The following is a 17608-nucleotide window of genomic DNA, read 5'->3' on the forward strand; positions in this document are numbered from 1 at the left end:
CTATCTGTTTGCAGAATTTTTCCTGCCAAACGAAATAGCCTGAGTTCATTGTGAACTGAAATAGGGCTGAGATATCGGGAGGAAATGTAGTTTGGATTAGCTCTAAGGTTTTTTTGAGGGCGACATTTGTGAATGAGGAGAAGACGTCAAAACTGACCATTATGTTGGAGTGTATGGTTTTCTATACTGGCTTTGAAGTGAGCTGAGTTTTTTTATGTGTGATGGTGTGTTGTCAGTATAGTGTGAGAGCGCTTTGGCTAAATATTTAGCTAGTTTGTAAGTGGGGGAATCACTGCCATCTACTATGGGATGTAATGGCAGAATTTCATTATGTATTTTTGGGAGCCCATATATACGGGGGGGGGGGGTATACTTATATGCTCCACTAATCAACTGCTGTTTCCTTGATTCAATTCTGCCACATGCAAGCCACAGTAATACACTGCAGCAAGTTCAAATATGAAAGACTATTCATGGAATCAGCCTCAGCCCTTAGGAACATGCCAAACCTTAACAAATTTGGATGCATGAGACTGCCCGAAATTTGTGAAACATATATCAGAAGCACTTCAGCCCAAAGGCCAAGAACACCTAATATAGCCCACCAGGGGGCACCAGCAGAACTTTAGGAAAACGCTAGCTTCGGTTCTCATTTGCTGCTGTTATGTAGTACTTGTGTGCACTTGTCTTTGTATTAAGTTCCCAAGAAGATGGCAACGTGACGTTTGCCGAAATATCGGAAAGTATATATAAAAGTTGATTTAATTTATATTTCTAGTGTATGTTGTCAATTCCTTAAGTATTTAGTTATCATGTTTAACAAGCGTATAAGCCTTCCTACAAGAATTACTACCATGCACTGAGATTCCATCGCATGCAAGGCCCACCATTACGGCAAACTGAAGCTGAAGCTATCTAGCCAACTGAAATCGTCTGAACTTCCTAAAACGCTACCTGGATAATCAAGGAATCCCAAAATGTGTAAAATTTAAGCACCGTTTCATTTCACAGAAAGCTCTCCATATCTACAACCGGGTGAGACATCTTTACTTTGGGAGCAAATTATCGCCACACATGGTTCCCTAGGAGACGTAAACAGAGCTATTTTAGTGCTAGAGAATGAGCCTTCAAATACACTAAATCACGACGAACTTTGGTCAATTCTACATGACGTCTCGTGCACTGCGGCAAACAAAGATTTCGAACGTACACGGAATCGACATATCAACAAGTTTGATAAATTAAAGAACTCAACGTCCAAACCAAAACTACAAACCAACACTTTAACTTTTAACCTTTCTTCATTCATCTTGAAGCCTGAAGCACTCAACGCTCTGTCACGTGGTCACAAGTTCACCATTGCTCCTAGGAAATTACCGGCCAAAGAATTAATGATCCAGATTGAATCCGGGATTCATCACCTTCCAAACCACATCGCCAACAATATTAGATTGGATGTAGCCTGTGTTCTCACAAAAGCAAAACCACTAAAAACCAACATATCCATTAGTGAATACAAGTCTCTATAGGAATTGAAGAAAAACAAAGAAATACTTATCACCAAAGCGGATAAGGGAACGTCACTGTGGTATTCAATCATAATGACTACACAGGTAAGCTTAAGCCTTTACTATTAGATCGAGGTACTTACCTCCCCACTGAATACAATCCCACCAACTCACAAATTAGAAAACTCCATAGGCTCCTTAAGAAGGTCACTTCTTGGCCTGTGGAGATTACTAACAGACTAAAACCATATAACTCTAGACCCCCCCCCCCCATATATATGGGCTCCCAAAAATACATAAAGAAAATGTGCCATTATGTCCCATAGTGGATGGCATTGATTCCCCCACTTACAAACTAGCTAAATATTTAGCCAAAGCATTCTCACACTATACTGGCAACACACCATCACACTTAAAAAATTCAGCCCACTTCAAAGCCAGTATAGTAAATCTTACACTCCAACATAATGGTCAGTTTTGACGTCTCCTCCTTATTCACAAATGTTCCACTCAAAGAAACCTTAAAGCTTAAAGCCAAACTAAATTTCCTTCCGATATCTCAGCCCTATTTCAGTTCACAATGAACTCAGGCTACTTTGTTTGGTAGGAAAAATTCTACAAACAGATAGAGTGGATATCAATGGGTTCACCAATTTCCCCATCCTTGGCCAACTTCTTTATGGAGACTTTTGAAGAGAAAGCCTTAAACTCTGCCCCACAAAAACCTACCATATGGCTTCGCTACTTTGATGATGTGTTCACTATTTGGCCACATGGCCCGGATACACTCCTCTCCTTCTTAACACACTTAACAACCAATACCCTAGAATCAAGATAAAGAGAAAAACAATAGTCTCCCCTTCCTAGACACACTAGTCACCCACCAACCTGATGGAACCTTGGTTTTCTCAGTTTATAAAAAACCCACCCATACAGGCAGATACATTCACCAACAATCCCTCCCCCCTCACAACAATATGGAGTAATTAAGACACTATTCAACAGGGCAAAACTAATCTGTTCAAATGATCAAGCCCTAACTACTGAATTAAATCACATCCTTAACACTTTCTCAGCCAATGGCCAACCCCACCCCCAAAAAAAAAATCCTAAAAATACTAAAACCAGTTATCCACAACCCACCCTCCCCACCTTCACAAAAAAGATTACTCTAAATCCATCACCATTCCCTACATCTGAGGCACCTTGGAAAAAATCAACAAAATCCTAAAAAAAAACATGACTTGACCTCTTGTTACAGACCACATAGAAAACTGGCATCCCTTATCTGCTCCACTAAAGACCAATCACTTCCCCTAGACTTACCTGGTGTATACTAGGTCCCTTGCAGTTGTAAATTGTCCTACTATGGCCAAACAGGCAGGACAGCAAATATCAGAATCTCAGAACACAAGGACTACATACGATTTAACCTGTACAGCCACTCTGGGCTTGCAGACCATACTCTGGATACTCGCCACAGTAATACACCACAGCAAGTTCAAATATGAAAGACTATTCATGGAATCAGCCTCAGCCCTTAGGAACATGCCAAACCTTAACAAATTTGGATGCATGAGACTGCCCCAAATTTGGGAAACATATATCAGAAGAACTTCAGCCCAAAGGCCAAGAACATAGGCTGCCAGGGGACACCATCAGGACTTTAGGAAAATGGTAGCTTCCTTACTTCGTTTCTCATTTGCTGTTATGTAGTACTTGCGAGCACGTATATTTATCTTAAGGTCCCATGAAGATGGCAACATACTGTTGCCGAAATATCAGAAAGTATATATTAAACTTGATTTAATTTATATTTCTAGTGTACGCTGTCAATTCCTTAAGTATTTAGTTATGTTTAACCAGCGTATAAGTCTTTCTACAAAAATTACTTAAGTCCTTCACCTATTTTACATTTCCCATTCTCATTCAAAATTGCATATAAAGGGGTAATAAGCTGCAGATAAAAATTCATAAAATGGCAACATCTTTGCTGCTACAACAGTGTACTGTGGCTCGACATTTCAACGCAATAAATATGACCAAGAATGTTCAAGAATGTCTTTATAATGCCTAGAAATGTGTTCTGCCTTAATTTTCTAAGTTCCAATGAAATAAATAACTATTGATGTAAAATGTAGTCAATATAAATGCCTTTCTGAAGAAATTACAATAATGTACTATAATGCATTTTGCACTAATTACAAACCATATTATAGTGAAACCCACATTCTTTATATTGTCTCTGAACTTTGAGCTCATTCTGCTCCTTTTGTATCATTAATATAAAGAGATGAGCAAAACTTTTTTGTTATAAGGGTATCTAGATTAGAATGTGGCTCTTGACTGTAACTCTATTTTATAGTTAAAAAAAAAAATAAAAATTTAATGAAGCAATCATATATATTGCCTATCTTTGTTGTTCTTTTGGCAATAACAATCTTTGAAATTTGGAGTCGAGATTGTAGATGACAACTAATAAGTATGATATTGGTGATAGATAAAATAGTAAGATAGAGCCCCATTGAATTTCAAAATTTGAAACAGATAAGAATAAAGAAGTGTAAAAATAATAGGATACTATTAAAAGATGAGAATAAATCCAGTAACGAATGATGTGATGCTATTAGGAAATACACTATAAAAGTTGTAAAATTTAAAAATGAAAAATATTAAAATGTTAAAAACTAGAACATGAAAACTGTCAAGGATAAGAAAAGAATGTGAAGGACTTGAAAGTAAAACATAAAAATATAGACTGAAAGATTAAATTTATTTATGGGGTGAAGTGAGACTGCTTTGGGAAAGCTGTCATCAGAATAAAATTTCATAGTGTATATTACGTAGGCTGTGTCAAGCTCTTAAGTATTTTGATTGGTTGAAATTTTTTTGTTGTGGTTTTTTAGGGAGCTGAGATTTGGAGCTGCGGAAATTGATTTGTACTAATTTAAAAAAGTGCTTTTTTGTTCTTAAACAAATTCATATATTTCATTTATGATAAATCTTAGCATTATGACATTGTCGTAGGTTTAATACTAAAATTTTCATGTTAGTACATGTTAACTAACAGTACTGCCAACCAGGGCCAGATTAAGACCCATAGAGGCACTAAGCACTTAAAAAATTTTGGTGCCCCATATATATGTGGGGCACCAAAATATAAACAATATAAACCATAAAATAAATTTTTATTTTTCAAAATGAAACAAAACTTATAGTAAGATGAAAAATAATGTTTATTTTTGTATACTTCAACTTTATTTAGATTTGAAAAGTTTTTTCCTACTTTTTTTAATTGCAAAGTCTTTGATCAGATCCTCAAAATTAATCTTACGTAACACATCTGCTTCTATATTTAGTAGAGGTAAGGCATTCAACCTGCCTTGTTGCATAGTTGTTCTACTGGGATTTTTAATATACTTCAATTGAGAAAATGAACGTTCAGCTGAGCAATTTGTAACCATTAATGTTAAAAATATACGAAAGACAATGTCTACATTTGGAAAGGCACACTCAATATTGTCTTCTACAATTATTTTATAAAGTTCAGCATGACTGAAATTGCTGAAGTTCAGCTGAGAAATTAGTGTTCAAGTCTTTTGGGTAAACATCAATCAGCTTTTGACAACACTGAGAATATCTTTCAATTTCAGTAGATGATGAAGTCACTGAAGTAGCATTATGTGGTACATCACTTAGAAAAGAAAATCTCTCTGATATTTCTTTGTATATCTCCCCTTTCTTCTCATCTCAGTTTCAAGTTTGTCAACAATTGTGTAAAAGGTGGTGATACGAAATTTATCTCTGGCACTCAGATATACTTCTGGAGCATCTCCGTCATTGGGTACCTTCTTTCTGATGTGTTTGCGAGTTTGAGCTGCCTTGTAATCAACATCTGGTAGCACTTCCTTTGTAGCTGTTTCATATCTTTCAAATTCATTTCGTGAAGTGCACAATTGGTCAGCTAATGATCCATACAGATCTGCACATGTTTTTAAGTTGACATCCTCATTCTGTAGAACTTGGCTTATTCTATGAAATTTTGCAAAATCTCATTCCAAAAATGCAACATAAAAATGAATTCTAGCTGTTGCACTTACTTGCAATATTATCTGTTTCTCTTCTAGTGTCTCCCTTTTGTGATTGGTTTTGACTATACAGTCCAACGCTTCTAAAATTTGAAGGAAAGATTTCAAAATTGCTGCTGTTGCCATAGCATGTGCCTCCCATCTGGTATCAGAGAGGGATTTTAAGACATTTTCATTTCCAATATAACCTTTAAGAATTGTCCACCGGCTGGTTGAGGCTGAAAAAAAGGTATAGAGCAACTGCACTGTAGAGAAGAAATTAACTGCCTCTTGGCAGCAGTCAACACTTTGGCCTACCAAATTTAGTGAATGAGCTGCACAGGGCACATATATAGCAAACTTGTTTGTTTCTAAAATTTTTTGCTGCATCCCCTTATAATGCCCAGACATGTTAGCAGCGTTGACTGACCCCTACATTTTGAAATGTTTAGCTGACAAACTTTACGTAAGTACTGCAACACCTGATTTGCCATTTCCTCACTGGTATGGTTTTTCATTTCCTTAAAAAGCGTTCAATAGGCTGTCCATCTTTTAAATACCTAAGTACAACACTTAACTGGTTGATGTGTGACAGATCTGGTGCTGAATCAACTGACAAACTAAAATAACCAGAAGATTTTACTTCATCAACAATAAGCACTTTTGAGCCATCATTTGAATGAGTTCCTCACAGGTGGCTTTGGACAGATAAGAAGGATTTCCTTTGCCACAATTTCCATATTTTGCAATGTGACCTGCTAAAAATGAATCAAACTGACTTATGAGCTCAAGCAGCCCTAAAAAGTTCCCATTTTGCAATGATCCAAATCTTTCTTCTGTTCCTCGAAAAGCTAAGCCACGTTCAGTTAACATAGATCTATGACACGCCCCAGGACATGTTCCCAGTAATCACACTCTTCCTGAATTTGTTTTTCCAACTGTTGTCCCAACCCTACACCTTGTCTGCGAGTTAAGTATGTTAGCATAGAGTTTCGGTGAGTAGTGCTTTTTTCATGTTGATCAATTACAATAGTATTTTGCCAGTCACTGAAACCTTCTCTTGTAACAAAATGTGAGAAATTTTTAGGAGCAAACAGTTTAAAAACAAAACAATAAACTGATCCCATTGATGGTGAATACAATAACCACTCTCTCTTGTATTCCTCACCATTGGCTTTTGTCCCAACAAAAAGTTTCTGCGAACAGTATCTTACTGGTTTGCCACTACTGAAATGTCGGTAAGACGTCAAATGGCCCATTGTGGTGTTGACAGTCACTGGATCCACAAGCAGTCCAATAAGCCATGTCATCAGCAGAGAAATCAAGCCACAACCCTGGATCTTTTGATATATTTACTTCATCTTTTGCAGACTGAATCATTTCACCACCATCACCATGGCCAAATAAACTTTCATTTTCAGCAATTATTTCAACCTCAGAATGTTTTGTAAAGCAACTTGCATCAACATTTGCAGTAGAGATATCAAGAGAATTTACAGGCATAGTGAGAAGTGCTAGATGAACCTGCTTGTGACACCTTGATGATTCCAACATATTTTGATTTTGAAGTGATCAAAAGTGGTATTTGTGTCCACTTCTGATGACAGAGATTGGCTCAGATCAGGAATTGGTATATAATGTTGTGAAACTTGTGTGAAGAAATCAGTCAGCTTTGCAGTCTTGAAATCTAATTCCAAAGTCTCCTCTTGTTTCTTTTTTGATAGTTTTCGCTTTGCTTTTATGCACCACCTAACTGAACACATTTCATCTTGGTTCTTGGGATCTGTTAAATACAGAAATAAAAATATTACGTTGTTGAATATTAGGTGGCAATCAACGCAGTTACACATATCACAGGCAAAATCATACGAACAATTTAATTTTCGGCTTACAGTTGAATCTTGTGCTTTAATTAACTCTTATTTTACCGGAGTCGCACTTCTGCGACAGCTAGGCCTTTTACCGGAGGCAGGTTTCTGAGACAACCACGTGATTTGTTTTATATTTGCTTCTGGAGCCTTTTATAAGACATAATTTATTAAAACAAGACCTAACACAGACAGGAAAATAAAAAATAAAACGGTTACGTTAATTATAAAAAATTACCTCATTTGACGCAATGGTAGTGCCAGAAAGCGTTGTGAGTGATAATATGGTGTAAACGAACTGTCATGCACGTGGTTAGAGTTTTATTAGGCCTTCTACACGTCATTATTTATTAAAACAAAGTAGGTAACAGTAAGAAAAGATGAAAACAATGATGAAAGATGAAAACAGTCTAAATTAAAAGTTAATTTAAATTAAATTCGTCATCTAACTAAAGCAGAAATTCTGTGGTGTCCCCCCGTTCCATGATGACCTAAGCATGTGCTTATTTTGCTTAATGGTTAATCCAGCCCTGCTCTGACAACACATAAGCCTTTCCACTTGTTTGCCAAACTTTTCCGTACCTCAAGTTTTTTATTGGGGTTTTTCTGAATATAAATTTCATCTGTGCTATATATAATACTCACAACTGTCTAAACAACTTTGATAGTTAATGGCAACAATCATCACCACTGGTACCATTAAGTGATCAAAGAAGAAAATAATTGTCTAATGAATCTCATACATGTGAGTTCCATATGTATGGAATCTTTTAATTCCATACATATGGAACAACAACGGTTCATTTACACCATATTATCACTCACAACGCTTTCTGGCACTACCATTGCGTCAAATGAGTTATTCGATCATAACTGTGATTAAGTTACTCAATCACAAAGACTGAGTTATTCGACTTGGCAGAAATAATTTTTCAGTTAACTAAAAGTCAGAGTTGCTGTTCAGGACACTCAAAAATATGAATACTGTGATAATTTTGAAATCCATAATTTTCCAAGTAACACATGAAAGTTCTTAACATTTCTATGGCATCTGAGTGGGCTAGGCATAGAGGCATAGCAAACTATTCTTTGCAACTAGGTTACCAGCTCCCTCTCTGATTGCTCACTATTGTTGGATCCTACTTGTTCTTAATCTATACTTTGGATCCGACATGATTACAATTACGATGTTCTTAACTAATTGATAAGTTGTGAGATGATTTCTAATTCAAATATAGAGAAAATTTATATTTAAAGACTGCACCACTCTATATCTGAATTAGTTCAAGAATTGAAGAAAAATCAACCTTCAACTATTTCTCCTTAAAATATATACTGGCTGAGTATATTTGACTTACTTAATTTACCCGCTTTGGTTCGAATATTTTATGAATGGTGCAGTAAAAGAGATTCAGGCAAAACACAACTTTAGATTAACAAAAACAAATATTTAATTTTATAATCACAAATTATACACTTAAGATCAAAATACTAAATAAGTTATAAACACTTCAGTCTTTCTGATAATAAAGTCATGCAAACTCAGACAATGGTAATTCTGTTATCTGTAATACAGTCTTCTCACAGTTCTTTAAGTTCTAAATGCAATAAAATCGCAGTAACACCACTTTACAAGCAACCACCTTTAAATTTACACTTCAGCTAATTCCGAAATAGTTACTGTTGGTATAGGGAAATTCTAGGATGAAACTCACACACACTTCTCTGTATGGGAATATTAATCCATGCGTATTAATGGTTGGAATAATCTTACCGATAATCTTCTATCTTCATCTACTTATACATTTACACCTTTTACAACTGTAAACACTTTAAACAGTAAACGGCACTCATTAAATAAATTCTTCTAAGAAATAACTGAATTAACCATCCGTCACAATACACATAAACAAACGTTGTTGCATAAAGTACTACTGATCACTCATGAAATAAGGCAATACACAATAATTCCTTAACTTTAGGTTTTATATGCACAGTTGTTCATTCCTCCGGCATTCGATTAATTCTTTAGGCACTATAATTCTAAGCACAGCTAACAGTAAACTTTAATTTTTACAGCCTCTACTATTCTAGTAACTCCGTGCTTTATTTCAAGATTCTGTGTATCCTTGACAGGTCAGCCCTGAAATTAAATCTCAACTCAAGTAATCGTTAGTCTATTCGTAATCACTTAGCTATCTTCCGTAGCTTTATTTGTTATTCTGAAACTTATAAGCTAACCGCTTCTCGACTAGTAGACTTTATTTAGCTGCTTGAGTGACTTGCCAACTCGCTATTATTGCACTGTGATTTTCGAATGCCGAATGCTCCGATTCCAAACTAATGCCAATCCCTCTCTAATAAATCTCTAATGCTTTTTTTCCAGCGTTCCTCACTATTTATACGTTTTTCCCTGCCTAAATTATTCTCGTGATTTCTTTAACAAATTCCTTTTTAGTAAACTTTCAACTTTCTCCCCACGTTCTGTTCCAAAAACGTGCTCGTTCACTTACATACGTTTCCATGACAACCAAACAAAATATAATAAAATTGAGGTATTGCACAACACTAAACTTCTACAAATAGGAATAAATAAGGAATATTTACATTTCAAATAATGCGCAGTTAAATTATCAAATACAAGTTCTTATAATATTAACATAGTAATAATTAAAATAACTTAATAATATTTAATACAGTCTTATCACTATTAATACATATATCTTTGATTAAATAATTAGATATTAGACAAAATTAAAGTAGTTATATGAATATTAAATTGTAAAATAAGTTGTTTACATTAAATAATATTTACAAGTCTAGCCTTTGTGATGGAAGATCATGTTGGATTCTGAAGCAAATAATAATTACTGTAATCTCTACATAATCAGAATCCAACACTATCATTGGTCGATAGTGAGCAACCATGAAAGTACAGATCTTATTCTAAAGCTCTGGAACTGCATCTGCTCCTTTCCTCCTGTACATAAATGATGTGCTCTCACTAACTTCAAATCCTATCCATAGCTTTGCAAATGACAGTATGTTCTATGCCTCTTTCATTTGACAAACCTTGCAGTTCCCAATTACTAGAAGCCTTAAGATCTACCATAAATGCCCTAAAACCCTCAATGCTACCAAAACTTAGTCATTTATAATTTCTCATAAGAAGGATCTCGCATTATTTCCTTTAACTTTTTATAATACCCAGATATCTAAAATTGTCAGATTTCCTTTCCTGGGATTTTTAAGGAAAAACTCATTTCCTTAAAAACTCATTTAAGGAAATGAGTTTTTAGCAGCTGCAGAAGCAGTGGCTGACCTACTCCTCCAGTCTTCTGATTACAAACATGCATCTCAGCCACTGCTTCTGCAGCTGCTAAACACTCAAGTATACTTTCTACTCAAGGCACAACTTTTCACCTGTGCAACTGTACAAATAACAGTATCACCTGTAAAAATGATAATTCAGTAAAAAATGTTAACACGATATACATAGTTTTTCAGTGTATTTAATATTTTATCACATATTTTTATTAAGATATTTGTATATTTAGTCTAAGTTTGAAATGGCACCAAAAAAGGGCAAGAAATGTAATGCTAAAAAAAACACCAAAGGTTGGGACAAGAAGGTTAGACCCGCTAACGAGGTTATTGAGGAGGTTCATGAAAATGAATTAACCTCCAAAATAGCAAAGTTGAAGCAGAGCATCAGAGAGACAATGCGGGAATTGCAAAAAGTTGAGAGGTTTTTAAATGAACAGAAGGAGAAAAAGAAAATTAAACAGGAAAATAAGAACCAACAAAGCAAGGAAACAGGTAAGTCAGGAAATAACGGAAATCAGGTATGTAACGTTGTTAGTAAAAAGAAAGAAGTTATTTGGTATGATGACTCTATAATAAAACATGCTATAAATGAGCAACTTATAACATCGCATTTTGCTGGAGCAAAAATTAAGAATATAAAGGAAGCAATTCAAAAACAGAAAAGAAAAGTAAACAAAATCGTAGTTGTGGTAGGTACTAACGATTTAACTGGCGATAAGTTCAGTATGAGAGAGGACATGAAAGAGTTGTTTGAAGAGGCAAGAGTGAAAATTGTCAGCATTTTACCTTGTTATGATAAAAATGAATTAAGAATGGCTATGATGACAAATGATTCGATGTGAAGGCTATGTAGAAGGAATGGATGTGAGTTTTGGATGTGGGAAGTGAGTTTGAGGGAAGATTGGATTTGTATAAGGATGGCCAACACCTGAATGCATTTGGTATCAGGAGTCTAGAAAAACTAATAACTGATATGAGACCTAATGTAGAGAATCAGGGAAACTAAATTATAAAGGGAGAAATGGTGTAAATGTGAGTGTAAGAGCGACAATGTTATATAGCTGTGTTAATGACGGGAATGGGCTTTGTCATGGAAATGTTGACGAGGAGAGAACAATTTTGGGTTTGTATTCGTCCAGTTCAGACCCATCAAATGTGTGCAAAGTTGTCTACATGTGTAAGGCATTAAAGAATAGAGATCTGCAAGTTGTCCAACTGTGTCAGGCAGACTGCAAACAAGACAATACAAAAGAACAAAGAGGTAGATTATTATGTTTGTACACATAATACTGTATGAATGCTAGGAGTATCAGAAACAAAGGTATAGAGTTTGTTGCCTTAGTCAATATGCTGCAACCTCAGATTGTAGGTATTAGTGAGACTTGGCTAACACAATCAGACCTACTAACTGGTATCGAGTGTTAAGGTTACAGTATTTTTAGGAAGGATAGGTAGGATACGAGAGGGGGGTGTTAATGATATAGGATGACTTGAATCCAGTTAGTCGAGACTTATGACTGTAGTACTGCTACTAACAATATTTCATGTGGAACTGAGTTTGAAGACATCTGGTGTGAGGTGGAATCTAACAAGATCAATCACACAGTGGGGTCGGTTGCTAGTGATAAAAAAATGTATCACCAAATAGAAAAGATGAGCATGAAAAGAGTAATCATAATAAGAGACTTTAATTATTCAAATATTGATTGGATAGAAGTAGAATCTCATGAGAAGAATGAAAATGCATTTAGTGAGCTGTTGCAAGACAACTTCCTCAATCAGCATGTGACAGAAGGAACTTGAGGGCAAAGAGTATTAGATTTGATTATAGTCTGAGAGGGCATTTCAGTTAAAGACGTAACTATTCTGCCTCTGGTTGGTGACAGTGATCATGCGATACTCACTTGGGAAGTGACTAAGTTTACGATTATTCCATTGAGAAAAGGTTACATGCTGAACTATAAAGCAGGAAATTATGACCAACTGAGGAATATACTGAGTTCAGTGAAATGGGATCAGTTGCTGGATGGAAAGAATATCGACAGTACATGGGAAACATTTAAACAATACTTAAATGATGCGATATCAAAATGTGTTCCGAGAGTTCAAAGAATAAATTGAGTAGGAGTCAAATGGATGTGTAATCTTATCAAGCAAGAGAGTCATAAGAAAAGGATGACGAGGAAAGAATACAGGTGTGCATAAGGACGATGTCTGTTGTACGGAAAGCAAAGTCTGAGTATGAAAAGAAACTGGCTCTATGTGCTAAAGACAACCTACAAGAATTCTATCGATATACCACAAGTAAAAGAATGAATGAATATGAAAGAATAACTCTTCTAAATCCAGATGGCGTTTGAGTTACAGATGCAGAAGAGGTTGTTCAGTTAATGAGTGCCCATTTCGTTATAAGCTATCAAATTGTTGTACACAACATTGAGCTCACTGTCACTTATGTTGGAACATGGCATTAGTAATAACCAGTCCATGTCCTGAGCAGAATTCCAACAGGTATTTGCCATTATTATTAGCTTTGCTCTTTTCTCCAAATTTTCCCACTATATTTTTGTATGTCTGGCAATCATTTCCTACTCTGCTATTTAGATCCCCAACAAGGACCAACTTTTCCTTTTTCATTGTGTCAGTTGCTTTCTCTAAAGACTCAAAAAATTCCCCCACTTCCACCTTAGTAGAACCTTCTGTGGGGCCATACAAATAAGTCTCATATTTAGTGTTGAATACTATGACTACTCCTTTTCTTTGATTGTCATTGCCTGAATATAACATTTTGTATTTATTGCTCAGAAAGATTTCACCACTTTTTGATTTTTTTTTTTTAGTCATCCCTATTATATCAATCTGGTACTTATCCAATTCCTCAGCTAGCTCCATTTCTTTGCCATTCAGGCTTCTTATATTGATAGTACCGATGTTCAACTCTGGTGATGTTCAGTTGGGGTGTGTTTTCGGATTTGTTCCAGTAGCTGACTTTTTACTGCTTGCCCTGGGGAAAACAACAGCAGCCTTGTTTTATTGGGCAACACCTCATCTGGCATGAAATTCTATCATGTTGTACCATCATTTTATATTTTGGTTTAAGCCAGTATGTATACAATTTGGTAGGCTAAATTTCAAACTGCCAGCCCATCCTTGTTCATTCAGTATCCAAGTAGATACCTAACATGGTGCATCACGAGAAGGTGAGGATTGGACATTATATCAAATGCCCTGATCGGTTCTCTGCATTCTTTGAAAGGCTATGTGGAGGTCTTCTCTCAGTTATATGGCTTTGACTCTTAAGCACCCCTAATAATATTGAAAGTTTATTTTTCACTTGGTTAGAGTATAATAAATTTAGTTTAATCCTTTATCCAAGTGTGAGCAAACAAAGTTTGCGCCTGAAAGTATCTTCAGGACTAGGGTAAGGTGATACAGCACCAGGGCAACTCGTTGCAAAGGTGGAGCAAGCTACCAACACTCCTGTCTCAGTATCTCCTATAATGCAAAACACATCTCCTTGCGGATATGTCTAATGTTATGCATTAAGGGAAGGGCCACTACCCAGACTAGTTTCGACCTTTATTGAGGTCTCTTCAGTGGGAGCCAGGCCCAAGCTGAGATACCAGGCAGAAGCATTCGCAGGTCATCTCTACCTATAGGAGTTGCCATTTTGGTGTGCCACCCAAAAAAAAGGGTGGCACACCATTTGGCAACTCCTATAGGTAGAGATGACCTGCGAATGCTTCTGCCTGGTATCTCAGCTTGGGCCTGGCTCCCACTGAAGAGACCTCAATAAAGGTCGAAACTAGGCTGGGTAGTGGCCCTTCCCTTAATGCATAACATTAGACATATCCGCAAGGAGATGTGTTTTGCATTATAGGAGATACTGAGACAGGAGTGTTGGTAGCTTGCTCCACCTTTGCAACGAGTTTCCCTGGTGCTGTATCACCTTACCCCAGTCCTGAAGATACTTTCAGGCGCAAACTTTGTTTGCTCACACTTGGATAAAGGATTAAACTAAATTTATTAACCCCTAATAATAATAATAATAAATCCCCAAAATCTGGCCAATTATGAGTGATTAAATGATGATCCCTCTCTTGCAGATCCACACTAATCCTTTTCTTATAAGCATTTAATTTCTCCCTTATGCTGCTTCACAGGTGCTTATGCTGTTTCATAGAAAATGCTATGTTGAGCTAACCATTATTAATCCTCCACTTACTTCCAAAACTGTAAGAACAAAAGCTGCTACTAGTCGACATCCATTTACAGTCCAGCCAGAACTTACTAAACCCATTTCTCTTCCTTCTATTTCATTCCACCTACTTCTGAGCTTTGGAATAGCTTCCTCTCAACTTTGTGCTCCCCCAAAAGGTACAACCTTCAACTGTTCAAAAAAAGTCCATACAATGAATGTGCTTTATAACTTATAATATTTCATTAGTCAGATAATTAAAAAACTGGTCATCTTTTTATTTTTATGGAAGTGGAAGCTTTGACATTAAAAAATGTAGAGGAAAGAGGCTCTAATTTTGATTCAAATAAATCTAGGAACCAAATCCTTTGCAGGTACTGCACAAATGCACCAAGCAAATAAAACAAATTATTTCTTTCAAATATAAATTGCAAAGGTTCAAAATATTAAATAATAGCAGTTATGCTACCTTATAAGTATCCTTCTTGCTAATCCATGGACTGTTAATTTTTTACATTCTGACAGTTCCAGAGTAACTGCTACGGGTCCAAGTACTATTGTACATTCCTGGCATTGTTCAACTGAGACAATTCTAAAAATAAAAAATACATTAACTTTTAAATGAAGCTTTTGGGAAAGAAAACACACAAACAAACACATCTTCACCATTACTTAAAACAATTATCAAAAAGTTTTTTCATTACTTTGTGAAATTATTTCAAGTAAAAATTGAAGAAATTTCACAAAGTGATTTATGATATAATATGACAATGGCTTATAATATAATAAATATAATTATTATTAATTAATTATTATAGTCCATGCAGTTAGCCTAGTGGCTATGCCCTTAGCAACCATATGTCTGGGGAAGGAGTGTCCTAGGTTCGATTCCTGTCGATGACATGAGGAGCTTAAGGATCTTCCTCAGCCATAGCCAAGTTAGCCATTCTTGGGCGTGAACAGCAGGGTCCCCCCAGTTTATCTGGGGTTTTTCATCCTCATGAATATCATCCTTAGGGGATGCAGCAGAGGAGTGGCGAACCGGCTGCATTAATTCACCAGTAACCCCTCATTAGGAGGGGACTCAACCTGTCCTAAGTGACGGATGAGAAGGACAGGATAGAAATTATTATAATATTTAATATTATATATTAATCAACTAACATATAATATAAATATTATAATGGCTTATATTTATTAAAATGTAATTAAGATTTTATTCATATTTATTAAAGCTGATAATACATTCTTACATTCAAAAATCTCAATTCAATATAAAATAGAGGATCTGCTGATCAAGGCACATACTCTATCTTTGATCAAATAGAGGATCAAGAACTCTGAAGTGGCAAGACTATAAAATTTGGTGTATAACTTATTATTATAACTAATAATTCAGTTCTTGTTGAGAGGCTTATACGCTGGTTAGACATAATAACTAATATTTAAGGAATTGACAGCGTATACTGGAAATATAGATTAAATAAACTTTAATATACACTTTCCGATATTTCGGCGAACGTTACGTTGCCATCTTCTTGGGAACTTACTAAAAAGACACGTGCACACAAGTACTAATACAACAAATGAGACTGAGGCTAGGACGCTAGCGTTTTCCTAAAGTCCTGATGGTGCCCCCTGGTGGGCTATATTGGTAGTTCTTGGCCTTTGGGCTGAAGTTCTTTTGATAAAAGTTTCCCAAATTTGGGGCAGTTTCATGCATCCAAATTTGTTGAGGTTTGGCATGTTCCTAAGGGCCGAGGCTGATTCCATGAATAGTCTTTCATACTTGAACTTGCTGCGGTGTATTACTGTGGCTTTCTTCCATCTTATTCTGTGGCGAGTATCCAGAGCGTGGTCTGCAAGCCCAGAGTGGCTGTACTGGTGAAATCGGATGCAATCCTTGTGTTCTGAGATTCTGATATTTGCTGTCCTGCCTGTTTGGCCAAAGTAGGACAGTTTACAGCTGCAAGGGACCTGGTATACACCAGGTAGGTCTAGGGGAAGTGGTTGGTCTTTGGTGGAGCGGATAAGGGATGCCAGTTTTCTATGTGGTCTGTAACAAGTGGTCAAGTCATGTTTTTTTAAGATTTTATTGATTTTTTCTGAGGTGCCTCTGATGTAGGGAATAGTGATGGATTTAGAGTAATCTTTTTTGTGAGGGGGAGGGGGTGGTGGGTTGTGGATAACTGAGTTAAGTATTTTTTGGATTTTTTGGAGGGGGTAGACTTTAGGAAAACGCTAGCGTCCTAGCCTCAGTCTCATTTGTTGTATTAGTACTTGTGTGCACGTGTCTTTTTAGTAAGTTCCCAAGAAGATGGCAACGTAACGTTCGCCGAAATATCGGAAAGTGTATATTAAAGTTTATTTAATCTATATTTCCAGTATACGCTGTCAATTCCTTAAATATTAGTTATTAATAATTCAGTTGTCAGGAAAGCTTGCTACTCAAAGTCACAATCCAGTAAAGGACTATTGTTGAAGGTGTTTTCACATGGATATACTATAAATTAAAGATTCCAAGAAATTATATTCTTGGTTTAATCCTTTATCCAAATGTAAGCAGAAAATGTTTGTGTGTGAAGTATCTTCATGACTTGGCCACTTGTATACAGAGGCTAATGACTTCATATCAATTGC

At 36.0% G+C, this 17608-nt stretch overlaps 1 protein-coding gene across 1 annotated transcript in view; it reads right to left on the reverse strand.

Annotated features, from left to right (window-relative positions):
- LOC150097913 (TBCC domain-containing protein 1-like) overlaps positions 1-17608 on the reverse strand; it is a 349586-nt gene that overhangs the window by 93389 nt on the left and 238589 nt on the right. Inside the window, exon 13 of the mRNA XM_090406629.1 lies at positions 15438-15560. Within this exon, the coding sequence (XP_090262755.1) occupies positions 15438-15560 (123 nt within the window). The remainder of the gene's footprint in view (positions 1-15437; positions 15561-17608) is intronic.

This window comes from Typopeltis vanoorti, chromosome 16, assembly GCF_054136105.1.
Source record: "Typopeltis vanoorti isolate ZY-2024b chromosome 16, IOZ_Tvanoo_1.0, whole genome shotgun sequence".
In the NCBI taxonomy this organism is placed as follows: domain Eukaryota; kingdom Metazoa; phylum Arthropoda; class Arachnida; order Uropygi; family Thelyphonidae; genus Typopeltis; species Typopeltis vanoorti.